The sequence below is a fragment of the Astyanax mexicanus genome, chromosome 11 (assembly GCF_023375975.1).
Source record: "Astyanax mexicanus isolate ESR-SI-001 chromosome 11, AstMex3_surface, whole genome shotgun sequence".
In the NCBI taxonomy this organism is placed as follows: domain Eukaryota; kingdom Metazoa; phylum Chordata; class Actinopteri; order Characiformes; family Acestrorhamphidae; genus Astyanax; species Astyanax mexicanus.
In genome coordinates this window covers 11,557,072-11,578,066 of record NC_064418.1, presented here as the reverse complement: position 1 = coordinate 11,578,066, position 20,995 = coordinate 11,557,072, and the positions used below count along the sequence as shown (strand labels likewise).

Sequence of the window (20,995 nt, the reverse complement as noted above, 5' to 3'; positions counted from 1 at the left end):
TAAGCAGGAGCTTCACGGCATGAAAGAAAAGCAGCAACTATTGTTCAGCACCTCCAGAAACTCCTTCAAGATGCTAAGAAACTATTTCAGGTGACTCTCCCTCATGAATACACTGAAGCCATTTGTTTTCTGCATTTTAGATATTATTCAAGGCAAAGAAATAAAGAAAAGCATTTAATTAAGCGAAGTGTTTTTCATTCATTCTTTTATGTACAAACTTTTGACTTGACTGTCAAGGTATGTAATATCGGATATTGGCATCGGTCCAGAATTACACAGTAGTACTACAAAATAAAATAATATTTAAACATTCCCTTATTTTACTGTCAAATTACTTATGAATTTTGCTGCCACATCTTCTATTTAGTCGGGCTATATAAAATATAATTTATTTATATTTTTTATTGTTTTGTTTTTTTTATCATTTGTTTAATTGTTGTATAATTAACTTAAAAAAAATCTGAACACATATAACCATATTTATAAGTCCAAAGAACATAAAACGATTGATGTTCTTTATTATAGTCAATACATTCACTTACTTCGTTATACATATTTTCATTTATTTCGTCTGCCCTGGGGTCTTTTATTATGAAGCCCAAAATGGCTAATTAGCCTATCTGCTAACTGGGGTACATAAATTATTCCAAGATGAATTAATCGCAGATTGTTGGTATCAGAATGATGTTCCTGTGCTGGTTAGATATGGTAAGTTCTGCTGTTTGATATGATACGTGTATGATGTCTATACGTTACTCTGGTCTTCAGTTATGAAGGTCAGAGTTTCCGTATTGCCAAACTCATAAAGGCCTAATTTAATAGATTTCCATGGTAAAAACATTGAAAAGGTGCAGGTTACTGCTGCACTGTGGTGAAAACAAATATAGCTAACAATCTTAGCAGAGCTAGGATAAGCTAGAACACATTTTATCATTGCTCTAAAACAGTGGCTCTCAACTGGTGGGTTGGGACCCAAATGTGGGTTATGGACATGTTCTGTGTGGGTCGTGGACAGCTTGTAAAAAAAATATACATTTAAAAAATTTAAAAATAAAATTAAAAATAATAGCAATAGATTTTGTACTCGTCCTTTATATTGGAGAAAAAAGAGACAAGAGTTTTTTCTACTAATGTACTCGGAATGCACAGATATGCAGAGAAGTGAAATATCTTATTTTGTTGCAGTTTTTACAAAAAATGCTTTAAAAAACTTATGTTTAAGTGAGTTTTTAAGGCTATTTTTCAAAAATAAATTTATTTGGTTTGTATTCTATAAAAGTGGGCCCCCGTTTAATGACCATGAGTCCCGGACTGAGACCAGTTGTGAACACCTGTTCTAAAACATTCATTTAATACACATACATACACATTATAATATAAACAAGACACAATTGCAGAACAATAAAAAGAAACCCAAATGTAATGAGTTCAGCATTCACATATAATCAGCTCAATGCATGTTCAGCTAACCAGCTAACAATATGCACATACAGGTTACTAGCTTGAACAGTGTAAAATGGCTTTTATTCATGAAAATAACACATGCACATGTTACCTATCTCTGTTAATCTTAAAAATATACAAGAGCTGAACAGTTACATTCTGTAATTTAAGTGTTTTTTGAGGCTCTGCTGAGAGACAGTTTACCCATGTCAGAAACTGACAGCATTTGACCAGCAGGTGGTGTTGAACGAATTTATATATAAAACACATTTAACACTGGTGTGTGTGTGTGTGTGTGTATATATATATATATATATATATATATATATAATGTTTGTTCATTAATTCCAGTTTTAAGAGAGTAGTGCTAAGAAGATGAAGCAGCAATAAACTACAATTCCCATGATGCACCAAGTATTTGCTCACCCACCAACATCCCATCTAGACATGCACACTGCTTCTACAAACATTAGTGAAAGAATGGGTCGCTCTCAGGAACTCCAAAGCTGTGCAACAAGTCCAGTCGTAAAATGTCCTCACTACTAAATATTCCACAGTCAACTGTCAGTGTTATTATAACACAGTGGAAGTGACTGGGAAGAAACACTGAGGTGCACAGTACGCAAAGATCACCAACTTTTTGCAAACTTAATGTGCTCTTTAGATTAGCTCAAATTAGAACAGTAGAGCATAGAGAACGTCATGGCTGAGCAGCTCCATCCATGCTTTACATCACCAAACACAATGCAGGTGAGCGGATACTTATAGGCAATATAGTGTAGTTACTATGCCTTAATCTGATTCTGAAGTACTTAAATCTTAAAATAATGAATTACAAATGCAGGCAAAAGTTTGGACACTTGTTAAACAACACAGAATATGCTTTATATTTTAGATTCTTCAAAGTAGCACCTCTTGCTTAGATGACAGCTTTACACATTTACACACTGCATTTTCTCAGTCACCTGGAATGGCTTTCAGTTAACAGCTGTGCCTCGTCAAGAGTTAATTACCTGAATTTCTTGTCCTCTTAATGTGTTTGAGAGCATCAGTTGAGCCACAAGTTAACAGCATCTCAGATAAGACATCCCCTAAATTCTTAACAGAGTATTTTGGTTTGTTGGACAAAAACAACATATGTATATATGATTTAAATAATATTAAGCTTGTAGAACTACAGTAAACAGTAAAACAGTAGGTCTATAATCAAATTCTGTTACAGCAGCAAGTCAATATCAACAGCACTTAAGGCCCTGTCCCACTGCGATTGCGTCTAAATATCCACTAAAGTACGTCCAAATTTATCAGAAAACACTGCGTCCACTGAGTGAACGCGCTGCGTCCAAAATATAGACGCACTGCGTCCAAATTTGTACGTCGACTTCCACTCTTTGGATGTCGACTTCCACTTTTTGGACGTCGACTTCCAACTATATATGGTTGTTTTTTCTAGTGAATCATCATTTCTTCTTGAGCTACAAGAGAGAGCACATCTATTCTCTTCTACACAACCATGGACCACAGATTCCTTGCAGTGATGGTGCAGCAGCAGAACATACTCCTCCATGTGCTGGACCAGACCGGGAGGAGGAGGAGGCGGCAGCAGGAGAGGACTGTATGGGTCAGGCCTTGGATTGTACGGCGGGTGGAGTTTGGACTGTATGACCGGCTGATGGTAAAGCGATGGTCGCAGTCTATTCCGAAAATTTTGGGAGGTACCAAAACCACTTTTGCGTCTAAAGTGGACGGCAACGTCTAAACTACGTCCACTTGGACGGTGCCGTCCAAATATCCACTAAACTACGTCCAGATTGCGTCTAAATATCCACTAAATATCCACTAAACTGCGTCCACTGAAATTTGGACGTACTTTAGTGGATATTTAGATGCAATCACACTGGGACAGGGCCTTAAAGCGGTATTTTTCAGCTTGTATCGTATATCTATATGTTAGAGAAGAAAATGAGACATGCACATTACCTTGAAATGCATGAAATATGTGTTCTTAATAACAGGCAACCCTGTTTACTGCATGAACGTCTTTATTTGGTGAAGCAGAAACTTTACATATACATGTTCAGTGCATGTCAATGTGGTCATTTTTATTTTTATAACACATTTAGGGCACGTATTCTAACTTTTCATGTAATCTTTCTTCATATAAAAATGAGAAAATATAAAAAAAAGCTAAATATATCTGGGTGAATAAAACTTAAACATTGTATTTATTTACATAGTGCATTTCCATAGCAATTGTGTTTAAAGGTATGATACTGTAAATTACTGATTACTGGTATCTTGCCCCATCCACTGGTATGGTGATGTCTTTAAAAGAAAGAACAGTGTGTTAGAGGTGGCAAACATCTGGATGGAAGTAGGGATGTCCTGATCAGGTTATCTGTCCTCAGATCCAATCCTCTTAATTTTGAGCATCAGATATTACTAATTTGATTTGATTTTTTCTGTTTGTATAAACAATACAGTTACAAAGTTTAGACAAGATGTGCTGCTGGATTGGACCTCATTTGGTTTCTTAAGAGTTTCTTTAGTGTGTGTGAATAAGCAACAGCATTAGCTTCACTTGTTTCTAAAGGCACTGTTCAGTGCTGGTTCAAAAACAAAGTAAATGAGAGCAATTTTATGATTGTTTATATACAACTCAAATACTATGTTAGGTTTTTGTGCTCCACTGAGAAACAACGTCACCCTGCAGACTCCAAATAAACACCTCAGTTTAGCTTCTGAGAACTCTCCTCAATGCTGCTGGCTGAGCAATAATGTCTATTAATGGGGGCTTAAAAAACACTATATGGTGCTCTAAACACTGTGGTTAAAACAATGACTGGAAACTAGGCGTGTGCCATATCGTATCATACACTATAATATCGTCGAAATGTTTAAATATTGTGAACGATATTATACCCTAAAATATCGTGCCATATCACCCATCCCATTTCCCATTATATATCTACTAGATACAGATTATATCTGTCCAGTATCATTTATTTTACTTTAATCCTGGATACATGGCGATATTTGGAGTGCATTATTATTATTATTATCATCATGACATTCTGGATCATTGACTCCTGTTACAAATCTGATTAAATTCTCGTATTTTTGTAATATCTCACCTAGGGGTGTGCAGTATTATATTGTATGTAATATTATTTATATTTTTTTTCTTGCAGTGTATAGTGTATTTTTGGAATCATTTTTTAAAAAGTGTTTTGTCATATCGCCAAGAATATGTGATATTATTTTAGGGCCATATCGCACAGCCCTACTGGAAATTGGATTGTGGATATCTGATACATACAAATATGTTTGGATCGGCTCCCAATCCTGAGTTCAAGGACCCGATCGGGACATCTCTAGATGTAAGTTGTGAATGAATGATGTGCTTTAGTGACAAAAGAAGCAGTAAGGCCCATTTTTGTTTATTTCTGGTTCATCTACAGCAACTGTTAAGACCTTTTTAGAAGTAAATCACTGACACTAATAGGGCTGTGATCAGTTACTGTGGTTTACATGCCAGCACACAGAAGTACTCCAGTCTGATCTCGAGCTTGGTTTCCGTTGATGTGACTCCCATCTCCTTCAGGAACCTGTAACAGAGTAAAAGAACAACGACCTTGAATGACCTGGTAGGAGTTTAATATTACTGTTGGTTATGTTATCATTAATGGCTTATCTCTTATTGTATTGACACTGGGCACTGATTACCTGGCCATTGTTGACTCTATTAGATTGGCTGCACCTTGGGGATCTGCTCTGTGGTAGGCTTGGAAGGTGGAGTGAGTCTTCAAAAGACCAACTATGTTGTTAACGGTCACTTCCTCCTTCACTGGAATGACTTCAATCCTTACCAACACACAAAAAAGCGTTAGTACTATACACAAATAGTCCTTGCCTATGATATGCAGATAAATAAACCTAATTGAGGGGATAAAGCTGGCTAACATGCAGCCTTTGGAATAATGAAAGTCTCGACCAGTGTTGCCAGCCTTTTCTTTTTAGAGAAAATAAAAGTTAGACCTTGCTTGAAATGTCACTAAATGCTATTGCATCATTGGTATTTGTGCTATTTTATTGATAATTATGACATCAATGCATTGTATTGATATGCTGCTTAGTGTCACTAATCAGTCCATCAGTGCATTATCATGATTCATTTCCCAATCCTCTATGACAATTCTCTACGATACTTCATGGCATCTGTATTACTGAAGAGGATAAAATCCCACCCAAAAATAATTACCAGAAACTTTGGATTTATTGGTGTCAGCTTTATAGAATTTCACAACCAATTTTCTTGTCCGTCTTTGGGAGTTTTGGAGTTTAGCGCGACTGTGTTTCAGTAAGAATCAATATTTGATGCCACATACCGATAATGTTTCACAAACAAATTATATGATATACAGACGTATGATGTATAAAGTACTAGAGACACAGACTTAAGCAAAAGTAAAAATGCTCAATCAAAACAGATTGAGACTTGAATAAAAGTTAATGTTTTCTTTAGGAGCACCACAGTTAAGTGGAAGTACTAAAGTATTCAACATTTAATTAATCTATTTAAGTATTCCACGTAGTTTATTGTAAAATGTAGTACTGAAGTACTGAAAGTAAAAGCACAGTACTGTATTATGTAGTTATTACTAAAAGAAGGAAAATTCTCAGATTAAAAGGCAGCGCGTTGTTCTTATATGATGCACTCAATGATGAGGAGCTTTATTAAACCCAGTGACAGTGCAGAGCATCTACCGCTCTGTGGGTTCATAATGATTCTGAACATTTTTATAATTGTAACGAGTAACAATGCAGCATGTAAAAAATGTATCGGAGTAAAAGTATTAATTAAACTCATCTAAAATATGTAGTGACGTAAAAGTGGAAGTAGGAAAAAAAAAAATACTCCAGGAGATACAGATACAGTATTTTACTACTTAAAGCAGCACTAGGTAGGATTTTCTTAATTTTTTATCTTTTTGAAGAAGTTAAATTACAGCTTTAAACTCACTGCAGCGCTCCATTGAGGTGGAATAGCGGTGCTCTCGTGTCTGTGCCGGAGCTCCTCTGAGCTCAAACCAGACTCTGTAAGTTTTCCGAGGCGGCCGCGACCAACGCTCGCGAGAACTGCGACCTGCTTTCCGACCTTTAGTTCTAACAGTTCTACAAGGACTACTGGTTCATTCTTTACAAACTAACATACAGACACTCTGGCAGAAGCTGGAAAGAGACCGAATATGTCTGTGAAAGCCAGAAAACGAGAAAGAGAAACTAATCCGCCTGAAACATTTATTACACTCTACAACTGTAGGGGGAGCCCACGAGCACAAAATCTCAATCCTACCTAGTGGAGTTTTAAGTATTGTAGTGAAGTAGTTCTATATATCACAATATCTCTAATCTATAATGTGCATATTTCAAAAGAACAACAGTATGTGTCTACTGATAAAGGCATGTCAAAAAGTTGCAAACAGCAGATTAGAGCCTGGTCCTTGGCAACACTGTTGTATTACATACCCCAGGTGTATGTAAACTCCCAACCAAAACTCGTACCTACAGCAGTCTGTTGAGTTTAAAAATGCTACTGCTTTTACATTGAGAGTCCTTATACATACCTGTCTTTCTCAGGAAAGGAAATAGCTTCATATAACTCCTGCAGTTTACTGTTGGACACTGACACTCTACCGCTACTGTAGGGCAGCATAGACTTCTTCATCTACAGAGAAACAGAAAGAAGATCACAATTACGGTACAGCAGAGACAAAGTATGTGATTGATTTTTTTTATTATTATAACAAAATAACCCAAAAGTACAGTTAAATGGAATTAATACAAAACAAAACAGGTGTCTCACTGCTCTGACTCATACACCACCTTGTAAATACAACAATAAAAATCAGTGGACACAAATTTTTGGACATAAACTACAAGTATGGGCTAATGTGTATGTACCGGTAATGCTTTTTATAAATAAGGGTAAAATATCAGCGACTGATGCCTAGATAATAACAGTCCATGCCTTTCTACTACAGTAGGCCTTGATTTTTTGCATTAAAGTACCAAATTGCAGGAATTACAGAATATATTATATTCTAATGGGAGTCTTGACAGCTCTGGCATAAAAATTGTCACTCAATAAATAAAACAAAAAGTGTCAGTGAAGTTGATCTGTAAAATTAGTAAACCAAAAAACAGACCCTCTTTAAATAAAAGACAATTGAATTGTAAATAAATCTAATTAAAATGATTGATTTCTACTTAATAAAATGTTTTGATCGTTTTTCACCATCAGCCATTTGTGTTGAGCAAAACAAAAATTTAAAGGGCCCATATCCAATATTCCTCCACCTCCCAAAGGGTCACTTACGATGTTTGTGAAAGAACCTGGCAATTTATCTTATACAATTTAATAGGCTGTTTTTGTTTACCATCTCTCACAAATCTGAATGGCTGCTCTGTATTACATCCCTTATAACTTCAGTGTGTGTGGGCGGAGCCAAAATGTTGTAGGATACATGAAATGATTACATTGTGTGATTGTGTATCTCAAAAAATATTGAATTCCAAACAAATTGTTTTACCAACTTAATTTTCAAATCATTGCTGTAATGTACAAATCTTGTATCTCCAAGCTTTTTTTATAGAAAAAAAATTTAATCAATGGAAGTCAATTTAAAAAAGGTTTTATTCCAATTAATTTTGTTGCATTTCTATTGATCCAATCATTATTACCTTTGAACACAATCTTAAGACTAACTGGCAAATTCACACTATGTCAAAAACTAAAAAAAAAGTAATAGTAGAATGGACCTACAATATGGACTGTACAGACTGTGAGGTGAGCGGATCATTTTAAAACCTGCTGTATCTACTATATAAGACTTTTTTTTACATTTTTGTCAGGTGATACTGTCTCCTTAAGATTTATGATGAATCAAATATCTACACTTCTTTTTACCTCCTCGTAGATGGTATTGAGTCGATCCCCACAAGAGCCGTAGTGCAGATCGTAAGTGTCCAAATACCCAAACAGAGCCATGCAGCCGCGAGGCTTCAGAACCCGGGTGGCCTCTTTGAGGAAAGGCTCAGCATCAAACCAGTGGGCCGCAGACGCTGCAGTCAGCAAATCCACAGAGGCGTCAGGGAACGGCAGCTCCTCCGCTGGACCTGCTCTGTGATAAGAAAGATAAACACTGTGTAGCTGGAGAACAATGCGTACTACTTATATAGCAGGCGGTAAATTATTATTATACGTATACTTTGGTATCATTTTGCAGCCTGAACAAATTCCATGTTGGGCATATTCTTATTTACTAGTGCACTTACAAAAAGTATAATATCATTGACAAGTTACTTTATTTCAGCAATTTAGTTCAAAATGTAAAGGTCATATATTATATAGATGAATTATACACAGAGTGATCTATTTTAAGTGTTTATTTCTTTTATTGTTGATGATTATGGCTTACAGCCAATGAAAACCCAAAAATCAGTGTCTCAGAAAAGGAGAATATTATATGGCAGTGGAGGCAGTGTGCCAAGTCCTGCTGGAAAATAAAATCTGCATCTCCATAAAAGTTGATAGAACACAGTGAACCAACATCTGCAGATGACATGACTCTCCAAACCATCACTGATTGTAGAAACTTCACACTAGACCTCAAGCAGTTTGGACTGTGTGTCTCTTCACTCTTCCTCCAGACTCTGGTCTCTTGATTTACAAATTAAATGCAAAATTTACTGATGTTCAATTATGGTTTGGAGAGCACAACACAAGAACTGCAATAACTAAGTCAATAACAGCAATCTCACACTGCATTACCCATGTACAGCAACAGACAGAGCTCTTCACACTGTTCACTTTGCTCATGTGACATCATGTGACTGGAGGTAGAGTGAGGTAGTGGTCCACCTTTAAAACCGCCTCACCAAACTACTTCTCAAGTGCTGCCAAAATAATTAAGAATTTAAATGAATTTAGAATCTTAATTAGTGTGTTTGATTCCAAAGAATTCTGTGATTAATTGTGATTAATCAGACTTTTTCTTCTCAATAAGACCAAGCTCTTTAAGAGAGAGAGGGAGGGAGAGAGAAAAAGACTAAACTTCAGCGTGAATAAAAACGAATCTACCTTCTGAACTCAAAGGCAAGTGATGTTGTGTTATATTGCTAAATAAAACCAATAAAGCAATACCAGCCTCAGTCAACTTTGTCATGTGATCACTTTGTGTAAAAAAAAAAAATTGACACGCATTATAGTTATTTATCGCATAACATCAATATTGTGATATTAAACAGCAATATCGCACATTTTTTTTATCACACTTTTTGACCATAAATATGGTGCAACCCTACTTCTGAAAATGAGCTCTTGCAAAAATGTTGCTTCTAATGTGACTTTGGTAGCTCTGTAATGAGCTTATGTGTCTCAATACTGTCAGTATGCATAATGCAGTTTTTATGCTGATTTTTTTCCCCATAACATTACCACTTACTGTTGACTGGGGCAGCTCTAGCAGGGCAGACATCCCATTAAGTGACTTGTAAAGAAAGTGTCTGGTATAGACACTGACCTGTAGCTGAGGTTGGTAAACCCTGGAACAGTCTTGGCTACTTCCACCTGACTCTCACTGACATCGATGCCCACCACCTTCTGGAAGTGAGGGGAGAGCAGACGAGTGTTCTGCCCTGTACCGCACCCCAGGTCCACTGCCAGCTCATGAGGAGGACCTTTCTGTTGGGGGCAAAATGTGACACTGCAATATTGACGACACAATGACAATAAAATACATTCATTATCTTGACTAAATTGACGCATTCAAAAGTCCCAACCAGACCCGACACCCAACCCAAACTAAGTGCAATTTCACTAGCCCCAATCAGGCCTGATTACTGCCAGACCTATAGAATAAATAAATAACTTAAATAGAATCTGTCTAACAACATAAAGTGGGCTAAACAAAGTCATTTTTAAGGCTTTGGGACTCCATCGGACCACAGTAAGACCTATTATTCACAAATGGAGAAAACACGGAACACTGGTGAATCTTCCCCGGAGTGTCCAGTAGACTAAAATTACTCCAAAAGAACACGGACAATCCATCCAAGAGGTCACAAAGGACCCAGAACAACATTTAAAGAACTGCAGGCCACACCTAAGCATCAGTTAAGGTCAGTGTTAATGAGTCAATAATAAAAAAGAAACCGGGTGCAAATAATATCCAAGGCAAAAAAACAATAATGACCTAAATTACACATTTGCCATCTTGATGATCCTCAGAACTTTGGGAAAATATTCTGTGGATGTACGAGACAAAAGTAGAACTTTTTGAAGGGTGGGTGTCCTGTAACATCTAACAAAAAAACGTCATACTGAATGTAAAACATGGTGGTGGTAGTGTAAAGGTCTGGGGCTGCTTTGCTGCTTCAGGACCAGGGTAACTTTATGTGATTGATGGAACTATGAATTCTGTTCTCTACCAGAAAACACTAAAGGAGAATGTCTGGCCATCGGTTTGAACATTTAAGCTCAGGTGTACTTGGGTTCTGCAGCAGGACAATGATCCGAAGCACACCAGCAGGTTCACATCTGAATGGCTAAAAAAAAAAAAAAAAAACTAAATAAAGGTTTTGAAGTTGCCTAAGCAAAGTCTGATTGAGATGCTGTGGCATATTCTTTAACAGGCTGTTTATGCTCAGAAACACTCCAATGTGACTAAATTAAAACAATCCTACATAGAAGAGTGAGCCAGAGTTCGTTAAAAAAAGCTTGATTGCAGTTGTTGCTGCCAAGGGTGTCACAACCAAGTTATTAGGTTAAGGGGCAAATTATTTTTTACATAGGGCCAGGTTGGTTTGGATGGATTTTTTTACCCTAATAAATGAAATTACAATTTACAAAACTGATTTTTATATTTACTCAGGTTTTGTTTTGTCTGAATTAATCTGTTTGTTAATCTGAAAAATGTAAGTATGATAGAAACGCAAATACAAAGAAAGTCCACACACAGCACTGTAACTACTGTTTGCATAAATGTTATTAAATAAAGAGATTACGTCTGAGGTAGCAGTCAGTAAAGTTATTAATCTTTTCGTGTGAAAGATCTGTACCAACAACAATTTGGACCCAATGCTTTTCTTTGTAAGCTCTAATAAGGTGGAACATGCACTGGAGGGTGGGAACAGCTTATCATAATTGAATCATCAAGCAAGTAAAGGCAAAACGAATCTAAACTGAAGAATATACTGTAACTAAAAAGAAATGCATGGAGCAAACTTTCATAAAAATAATTCCCAAAACTTGTAAAACTTGAATTATACAATCATGAGTCTGCACAGCTCAGAGCCACAAGACCATCACACGGTCAGGTCCAACCTCTGCTCCAATACTGGTTAATGTTTAAAATTAAAGTCTTGCACAAAGATCTCACAGACCTGATCTGACAGACAGCATTACCTTTTTGTCCAGGTACTGCAGTATAAGCTCCTTTATCTCTTTGGGAGGAGTCATGCGGTACTGCTGGTACAGGGCAGCGTGGTCCTTCTCCTCGAACATCCTGAAGCTCATGGTGGTCTCCTCTCTCCAGTGTTCCTTTTATACAGTGGAAGTTCTTCCGGCAGGCCCTGCAGCTCCTGCACTTCTGTGGCTTGGGTTAATGATTACCTAATCATTTATCAAGAACAGAAACAGCGCTGCTTTACACCGGGAAACAACTACAGATCATATGAACATTTCTAACAGTGCTTTACTCAAGCTTTTGTCCATGCACAGATTCCTTGAAAGTTTACTGTATTTTAATATATCTGGGTAGTTTTACTGTATTATAATATCTCAGGGTACATTTACTGTATTTTTCGCACTATAAGGCACACTTAAATTCCTTTCATTTTTGTAAAAATCGCCAGTGTGCCTTAAGTATGAATTTTACCAGTCAGGTTACTGCACCAAGGAGCAGTAAATTATATACATGTACTACCCACAAGAGTGATCTATTTTAAGCATGCTTGATGATTGATGATTATTGCTTACAGTCAATGAAAACCCAAAAATCAGTATCTCAGAAAATTTTAATGTTGCCAGCTGGCATTTCAAAGTTAAATAAACGTTGAATCAATGTTGATCAATGTAGATGTTATGGTTGAATCAATGTTAATTTTGAAAAGTGAATCAAAGTTGATTTAGCAACGTTGCTTCAACGTCATATGTTCAACATTTAATAAACCATAGCTCACTAAAATTAGAAAATCCTATGGTTAACAAACGGTTAACAATGAACTTACATCACTGTATTAAAGCTGAGTATAAAGAAAGATACCCACCATCACTACAACTCTGATTCAACATCTCATCTCTAAAACAGTAAAACTAATAGAACATGAACATGGTGTTACAAGCAGTTACTGCAAATAGAAGTAAAACACTTTTTCTTTCCTCCATCCAACCGTTTTTAGAAATGATATGGTGATGAAATGTAAAATGTTGATTCATAAGGCAGAAGGTTGAGAACATTATGTTGATTCAACGTTAAAATTTCAATGTTAGCACAACCATTGAACATTAAATGTTGATACAACGTTGTTTCAACGGTGAAACAACAACAGACATTACTTTAGTCCAATTGGCATGTTTGGCAGTGTGGGCAGTGTACCAAGTCCTGCTGGAAAATGAAATCTGCATCTTCGTAAAAGTTGTCAGCAGGGGGAAGCATGAAGTGCTGTAAGTTGTTTCAGGAAAACACTGCACTGACTTTAGACTTAATGAAACACAGTGGATCAACACCAGCAGATGACACGTCTCTCCAAACCATCACTGACCATCATTAAATTTTACATTTCATCTGGAAATCAGTGGACCAGAGTCTGAAGGAAGAGTGGAGAGGCACACAGTCCAAGCTGCTTGAGGTCTAGTGTGAAGTTTCCACAATCAGTGATGATTTGAAGCATAGGCTGTATGTATATAAGTATTGACAGGACGACAGCGGTTGATAAGTGGAGCCACTACGTCCCTTACGCCCTCAGGTGGCTGGCTCAAGTATACAACTTTTAACCCAGCCTATTTCTATTCATTTGAATGGGAGATGACTGAATTTGTAATCTAAAATTACACATCCAGTAACATTTTTTGAAAGTTGGATTTTGTACATTCTGCAACCCCACCCCCCTTCTATGTTAGCTTCTTTACAGTTATTGCGTTTTATTGGAGTTATTTCGTGATATTTAAAGGGAGTGGCGATGTGGTGATTGACACACTGGCGGTGCGCGTTACCGATACAGGTATAGAGGGTCTCACACACGTGGGCGGGGTTTGGGCAGTTAAACGGTCCCGCCTCCCACCTCTTCTGCTGCTCCTGTTCTGGCTCCCTGTCTCTACTGCGCAAGCGCACGCAAGATGGCAGCTTCCATTTCGGTCAACTTTTGGCTTTAAAACGCCGTAATGAAAGTGAATAGGGACGTCCTTTCCATACTTATATACAGTCTATGGTTTGGAGAGCAATGTCATCTGCTGGTGTTGGTCCACTGTGTTAAATCAAGTCTAAAATCAGTGCAGTTTTGTCTTCCCACAAAATCTTACAGCACTTCATGCTTCCCTCTGCTGACAACTTTTATAGAGATGCAGATTTCATTTTCCAGCAGGACTTTGCACACTGTCCACACTGCCAAAAAGATGAATTGGTCTTATATAATATTCTAATTTTCAGATTTTGGGGTTTTCATTGGCTGTAAGCCATAATACAATAAAAGAAATAAACGCTTGAAATAGATCATTCTGTGTGTAATACATCTATATATTATATGAATTCTGAATTACTAAAATAAAGTAACTTTTCAACGATACTTTTATTTTTTGAGAATCTTCAAAGACCTAAAAAAAGAAAAGACAGGACGTGACTGCTGACTGTCAGTCAGTGTAACCGTGAGTAATCCAGCTGTCAGATCCCAGTTCAGTATTCACATTTCCCTGCTGTAGCACTGTAGCACACAGCTGCTGCTGCTGCTTACTTACATCCAGTATAAACTGCAGCACACAGTATGAGCCAGACTATAACTTTAGGACTGCGGTTTAGATAATTAGAGGTTGTAAATACCACTCAGAGAGCTGCCAGTGCAGATTAACACGCTTTATCGCCTCCCGGAGTGAATAAATCACTAAAATCTCCTCCACTGTGTTTGTAAGTAACAGAGCGAGGCTCCGGTGTTCCGTCGAGATGTGCTACCCGGTCAAACCATGCTACCCTAGTGTGTTTTTAACTGTACAAATACAAAAGAAGCACTATATTAGGACATGTACCCAGTAGATGTAGGTTATTATATTTGGATAGCATAAATCACTGTTTCATGGCGAAGTTATGGCAAATAGTCATTACAAACAGCTTTTGTATTTTTTGATAATAATATTAGTTGCTGTATTATTTATTATTTTCTATTTACACGTTTGTGCGATGACAGTGAGTTCAGATTGCTTAATTCAAGTACCCCCCCCCCCCCCCCAAAAAAAAAATAAAATAACAGATTTATTCTTTAAAAAAGGAGAAATAATTAAGTAGTGTAAGCGCGCGCATTGCCTTTGGGAAGCACGTATCGATGGGTAGCACAATTCGACAGAACACCGGAGCTGCTGTAGCTTTATCCAGCGTTAGCATTAGCATTAGCCTGTCAGTTCAACAGAGTGCAGTAAACATACAGCGCAGTTCAGCACAGCAGCCGCTTATTTATTCAGCTAATAAACCTTCTGCCTTACCTAAACCCACATACACACAGAGAACCCGGTTCTAGACTCGTTAATCAGCTTACTTCAGCTTTTACGACCCGGTTTGGGTTCTGCGCAGGGTTGCCAGATATTTCACCAAATCCACTCTGAAGTCGACCGAATCGGTTCCTTTGAACTAGATCTTTAACACGAATCACGTAAACCGATTCACAAAAGTTTCAATTAAACTTCTTTTGATAGTTTATGTTTATTTGATGATTGTTTATGATACAATGTTTAAAACGTTAAATATTCTATTGAATTAAATATTTTAGATTTAATGATGGAAAAACAACTTTTATTTACCATGTCTTCACTGCAAGAACATAATGCAAACTATACGCATATATTATAAAAATATATTAGAAGTAATGTAAGCGATATGTGTGTGTGTGTGTGTGGGTTTAAGAGCCAATATTCAAAACTGTTTACACATTGGGTAGGGGCAGGGCCAAATAATTAATATTAAAATTATGTTTTTGATAAGGAAACAGTGTGAATATGTTATTTGTTTAAGCAAAAAAAAAGGGAAAAACAGTCTCACAAACTGTAAATAATATGTTTATTTCCCACCAATCCCAAACTGAATGACTGTTTTAAAAAATCTGTGTCTGAATTATGCACCCCGTACTTTGGGTGTTTCTCCCAATCTGGCAACATTCTTTTTTGGGCGTGATAACCTGCGGATGACCCTCACACGTGGGCTGCCCCAATCACAACACTCTGCTAATAAGGCAAAAAAAATGCACTTTACCGTTTACTGTTCTTTAATTAATATATGAAATCAGACTACATAAAGGGCAGATTGAGATTGATGTTACTGTGGTTTACATGCCAGCACACAGTAATAATGCATTGTAACATCTAGCTTAGTGTCCACAGAAGAGACCCCCATTTCCTTTAGCAACCTGCAACAGAGCAACAACAGAGCACAATGACTGATTATACTTTAGATATATGCTATAAATATGAGCACAGTGCAAAAGTTGGGAAAATGCAACATTCAATTTACATTCACACAGTATGAACCCATAGTATGTCATGTTTTGTCTGCTCAACTTTTCAAACTGCTTCACTTGTTAATAAACAGTACCAATCTAAAGGTTGGACACACCTTCTCATTCAATTTTTTTTCTACATTGTAAATGAATACTGAAGTCATCCAGACTATGAAGGAACACATAAGTAATCATGTAGTAAAGTCACAGTTACCGTGTGGTAGTTGACTTTAGCAGAGCAGCTGCAGCTTGAGGCTCGGCCCTCTGGAAGGTCTGGTACATGGAGAAAGACTCCACAAGGCCAATTGCAGCCCTGACGCTCATCTGCAGCTTCACAGGTATGCTTTCAACTCTATTAAAGACACAAGGATTTGGGTTTGGGTTTGGATCAAAACGTTATAGACTCAAATTTTGACTTCTGTGTGAAGAAGTTGATTTTAAAATCATATTTGGATTTAACTGTCCTATACAAACATTTGGTAGCATGCATTTTACACAGCAGATCTTAGTCATAGCTTGTTATTGCTTACCTTATAATATGTACAATATGTACATATGTACATATAATATGTACAATATGCCTCAGTTAAGGTAGAGGAGTATTTTTCCAATTAATATGATTAGCATTGGCTTTTAAAAATGTTTAGAAAAAACACTGGGATTGAAAACAGCCAGCCATAGCTTTACAGCAGAGAAGCCAGTTCGCAGACCATTTATATAATACACTTTAGGCTTTATTTAGATTTACCTCTCTTTATCAGGGAACGGTATGGCTTCATATAAGTCCTGTAGTTTACTGTTGGCCACTGCTATCTGACTGCTGGTGTACGGTAGGAGTGCCTTAATCACCTGGAGAAGAACAGACAAAACAGTTTAATACTAAACTATTTTATATGCTGTCACATAAAAAAACATGTACACAGCATATTTGACATTATGCACTGGTATTTTTGCAGTTTATCTGCATTTTTAGTTTTTTTTTTTTTTTTTTTTTGACATAACGTAAATCAGGCTTCAGCCTCCCTTGGTTTGGTGCATGCCGGTGTTGTGCCAAATTCAGCACCCCCTCCAGGAAAAGCACCCACTCTCGGAGCGTATTTCTAAGTAAAAGTTAAAACGCTTTTATCAAGAAGCCGAGAGGGGGTGCCTTTCATGGATTTACAGGCAGTTTATGCAGTTGCTTTTTTTGAGCTGCTCGAGCAAAGAGACAGTTTGATGAGGACAGAGCTTAATCCCCATTGGCTAGAAACCTCCTCACACACATGTGACGCTGTTTCTGATCATTCTAAAATCTAAACATATATCTCACACAAACATATATCTCTCTTCAACTAAATAATACACATTATAATGATACTGTAACAATCTTTGTGTCATTTATCATTTTGATACTGTAAAGAACTAAAATGTATTTTTTATCCTTAACCCTTTCTCTCTAAATTCTTTGTAAAATGGTTGCTTTGTTGCAAACAAGAAAGCTTTATTTTTTTTAGAGACCTGGATTAATACATATTTATATTTAAAAATACTACCATTTAAATATTAGGTAGGCCAGGTAGGTTTGAAAAATGAATATTGAATGGTTTTAATATAATATAATTTCTCTCATATAAATAGTACACAGTACTCAGTGCTTATAATAATAAAAAAAATATTAGTAAGCTAGCTGTAATCCAGTCATGTTATTCCAGTTTATATTTTTGCAGTTTAATGCTATAATATCAGAGGAATTTCTACTTTTATTTTTTTTTATAAGACTTCACCCTCAGCAAGGCGAGACGCTACTGACGGTTAGACAGACCACTAGAGGGCGCTGCGCACCTTGTGCTCAGTCCTGCTCAGCAGAAAGGAGGCTGTAGTTAGTTTGGAGAGCAGTTAACATTTAGCAGGGACTGAACAGTGGAAAGCTGTGTTGGCTACTCATTCCCTTGTGTTGGTGTGAGTCTATGAGAGAAAAGTGAGTTTATAACTTCACCTGAGTTAACAGCCCCTGTGTTCATTTACTTGTTAGCCTGGAATGTAAGTACTGTAAGTGTGTGTTATTAGCCCCATTAGCAGCTACCTGAAGCCTTATTTATTCAATGCTAGCGGTCAGCTACCGACCTACCATGTTGCTGTTTTACCTCTTTTTTCAGATTGATTGTTATTTCCTGATTGTTTATCACCCTTGAATAAAACTGACACAAATAAATCCATATTAATTCCTGGTATTTGCTTATTTAGGAGTGTTTTATACTCTTCCTTATGGGTATAAACATTTTGAAAAACATCATCGTGTTTGAACAGATTTTATATACATTGAACAAAAATAAAACATATGTATAAAACGTATTTAGATACACCTCTGTAATAATCACTTTGTCTAATCAGCAGCTTGATATGCCAAACCTGTGTGACTGGTGGATGGTTTATCTCAGGAAAGGAGATGCTGACTAAAGCTGTCCATACACTACCTGACTTTGAAAAGACTGTGAAAAGACTTTTAACAGACTAAAGTGTGACACCTTCTCACATCTAAAAACTAGTCACAGACTTTTTATTCACAGGATAAGATTTTGCAAAGACTGGGTTACTAGGTTACTAGTTACAAGACTGCAACTAGATTATTCTGAAATTATTTCCCATCATGCTTGTGGTGGAGTTTAACAGAAAGAGAAGCTGTTTAACAGTGGAGCAGATACAGAAGCAATTGGCCTCAGCTGCCTTGTTGTGTGCAGTTCAGAAAAACAAACAAAAAAGAAAAAAAAAATCATAGCAGAATGTGGACACGACCCTGGTTGAGTGAATAGAAATAAATGTTCCCGCACTTGCCTTGCGGCTTCCCCCAGCTCTTCTATTGGTTGTTGACATTGTTCACGTCACTATTTGCGTAAGCCAAGTCTCAAGACTCGCAATACTATTAAACACGGTTGATTGTATCGGAGCGCTAGTATGCAAACCCGACACAAACTTTCAAACCTAACCACCTTACACTGAACGATCGGGATGACGCGACTGCGACTCGAATGCATCTCAACTGTAGCCAGACTCTTGTGATTTTATCCCGACTGTGGAAATTTGTAAGCGACTGTGAAATCATTTGAAAATCGTTAGATGTAAGGCCGGCATACCACAGATTTAGACTCAATTGTGAACAAAATTTGATGGAAAAAAAGCTTTAAGTGTGCATACGAAAATGGAAAACCAAGTGTTTTTATTCAGTGTATGTACTGTCCTCTATTTCTCACCTCTGAATAGATAGAGTCGAGTTTATCACCACAGGAGCCGTAATTCAGGTAGAACTGATCTGTGTAGCCCAGGAGAGCCATGCAGCCATGAGGCTTCAGAACACGAGACGCCTCCTTCAGGAACCCCTGAGGATCAAACCAGTGGGCAGCAGATGCTGCGGTCAGCAGATCCACAGAGCCATCGGGAAACGGGAGCTGCTCTGCTGTTCCTGTTCTGTGATAAGAATGAATAGTGAAATAGAAGAAGTGTTTGTTTTCTTTATCAGGATTATTAGTGGGTATTGACATGGTGTTCAGCCTTCAACGTTGCCATTTAAACTGAATTAAATTATTTTTATTTAATTAAGGCAAATGGGAAATCACCTCATACAACACCCACCTTTCTTTATTTGCTGTGTGTAACAGACATACTGATGATACAGGCATATATATATATTTCCTTTTAATGGAACTAAGGGGCTAAACCTCCTGAAAAACAACGACGCACCATAATCCCCTTCCACCAACTTTTACTTGTCCATTGAAATTCTAAATGGATGTGTAATGGTTGAATCAAGGCTATCAGGACGATTTTGGAAAGCCAGGAAAGGTAAAGATCTCCTAACTGTAAAGTCTTTCTGACTGACCTGTAGCTGAGGTTGGTAAACCCTGGAACAGCTCTGGCCTCTTCTAGCTGGCTTTCACTGATGTCGATGCCCACCACCTTCTGGAAGTGAGGGGAGAGCAGACGAGTGTTCTGCCCTGTACCGCACCCCAGATCCACCACCAGCTCAAAGGGAGGTCCTTTCTTGTGGGGAAAAAAATAACAAACACACCAAGGACAGTGTAAAATAAAAATCTGAGATGCTACAAATGCAAATATCAAAATCCAGATAACATAGTCATCATTGACATGTTTTAGGGGATATAAATGTTCATAGAAGCCCCAGAAAATATACCTCATTCATCCAGATTATGTAACAGTTTTGTAAGTACAGTATTTAAGACCTGCTAATGAAAGTACCATTGCTTGCGTCCTTTTTGATTGTATTTTATTTTATACAGTGTATTCGCTGGTCTGCTGTGCTCAAAACAATCATGGAAAAGTAGAACTCTTGGGGATATGAAGAACAGTGCTGATTTCCTCACATTTGTGAATTATATAACCTCTATTAAATATAAATCCATCCATGTCACTTAAACTTCTAGCAGATCATTGATAGGCTTGATTGGCTACAGCAGTAAAAAGTTAAAAGCACTGCAGGGTTTAAGTTTTTTCTTCAGGCCCTCGATTTAACTCAAATGCAATGGTTGAATCAAGTGCAAATTAAAGAACAAAAAGAAGGAGAATACTAAACTTACTGGCAGGAAGTTTTGACAAATAAGCAATTAAGTATGTTAAAAAACCCATGTAGCTGTTTCACAGTTTGCTGTAAGATCTGTCCCACCTTCTTGTCCAGGTACTGCAGAATAAGTTCCTTCACTTCGTCAGGTGGAACCATGCGATACTTCTGATAAATAGAAGCATGTTGTTTCTCCTCAAACAACCTGAAGCTCATGGTCGTCTCAACTGTGTCCCTTAACCTGCA

At 37.2% G+C, this 20,995-nt stretch overlaps 2 protein-coding genes across 3 annotated transcripts; both read right to left on the bottom strand.

Annotated features, from left to right (window-relative positions):
• Nucleotides 1-3,467: 3,467 nt before the first annotated feature.
• LOC103038625 (putative methyltransferase DDB_G0268948) lies at nt 3,468-15,338 on the bottom strand. Of its 2 annotated transcripts, none has more exons than XM_007260437.4 (7): nt 15,247-15,338; nt 11,912-12,118; nt 10,029-10,189; nt 8,414-8,627; nt 7,071-7,171; nt 5,170-5,307; nt 3,468-5,051 (listed from the first exon to the last, which is right to left on the bottom strand). In XM_007260437.4, the coding sequence occupies exons 2-7, from the start codon at nt 12,020-12,022 to the stop codon at nt 4,961-4,963; spliced, it is 816 nt and encodes a 271-aa protein (XP_007260499.2). In that variant the 5' UTR covers nt 12,023-12,118; nt 15,247-15,338; the 3' UTR covers nt 3,468-4,960. The 2 variants fall into 2 exon arrangements, with proteins under 2 accessions (XP_007260499.2, XP_049340957.1); XM_049485000.1 differs by lacking the exon at nt 15,247-15,338 and adding an exon at nt 15,194-15,211.
• Nucleotides 15,339-15,747: 409 nt separating this feature from the next.
• LOC103038316 (putative methyltransferase DDB_G0268948) lies at nt 15,748-20,965 on the bottom strand. Its single transcript, XM_007260436.4, has 6 exons — nt 20,855-20,965; nt 20,054-20,214; nt 19,428-19,641; nt 16,949-17,049; nt 16,415-16,552; nt 15,748-16,110 (listed from the first exon to the last, which is right to left on the bottom strand). The coding sequence occupies exons 1-6, from the start codon at nt 20,963-20,965 to the stop codon at nt 16,020-16,022; spliced, it is 816 nt and encodes a 271-aa protein (XP_007260498.2). The 3' UTR covers nt 15,748-16,019.
• Between the last annotated feature and the right edge of the window lie 30 nt (nt 20,966-20,995).

Excerpts from the sequence above, each read along its gene's own strand:
- LOC103038625 (XM_007260437.4), bottom strand. The coding sequence starts at position 12,022 with ATGAGCTTCAGGATGTTCGAGGAGAAGGACCACGCTGCCCTGTACCAG. Across the intron at positions 8,628-10,028 it reads TTTACCAACCTCAGCTACAG|AGCAGGTCCAGCGGAGGAGC; the intron begins GTCAGTGTCTAT and ends TTCTTATCACAG. Across the intron at positions 7,172-8,413 it reads TCAATACCATCTACGAGGAG|ATGAAGAAGTCTATGCTGCC; the intron begins GTAAAAAGAAGT and ends GTTTCTCTGTAG.
- LOC103038316 (XM_007260436.4), bottom strand. The coding sequence starts at position 20,965 with ATGAGCTTCAGGTTGTTTGAGGAGAAACAACATGCTTCTATTTATCAG. Across the intron at positions 16,553-16,948 it reads CCGTTCCCTGATAAAGAGAG|AGTTGAAAGCATACCTGTGA; the intron begins GTAAATCTAAAT and ends TGTCTTTAATAG. Across the intron at positions 16,111-16,414 it reads CTAAAGTCAACTACCACACG|GTTGCTAAAGGAAATGGGGG; the intron begins GTAACTGTGACT and ends GCTCTGTTGCAG.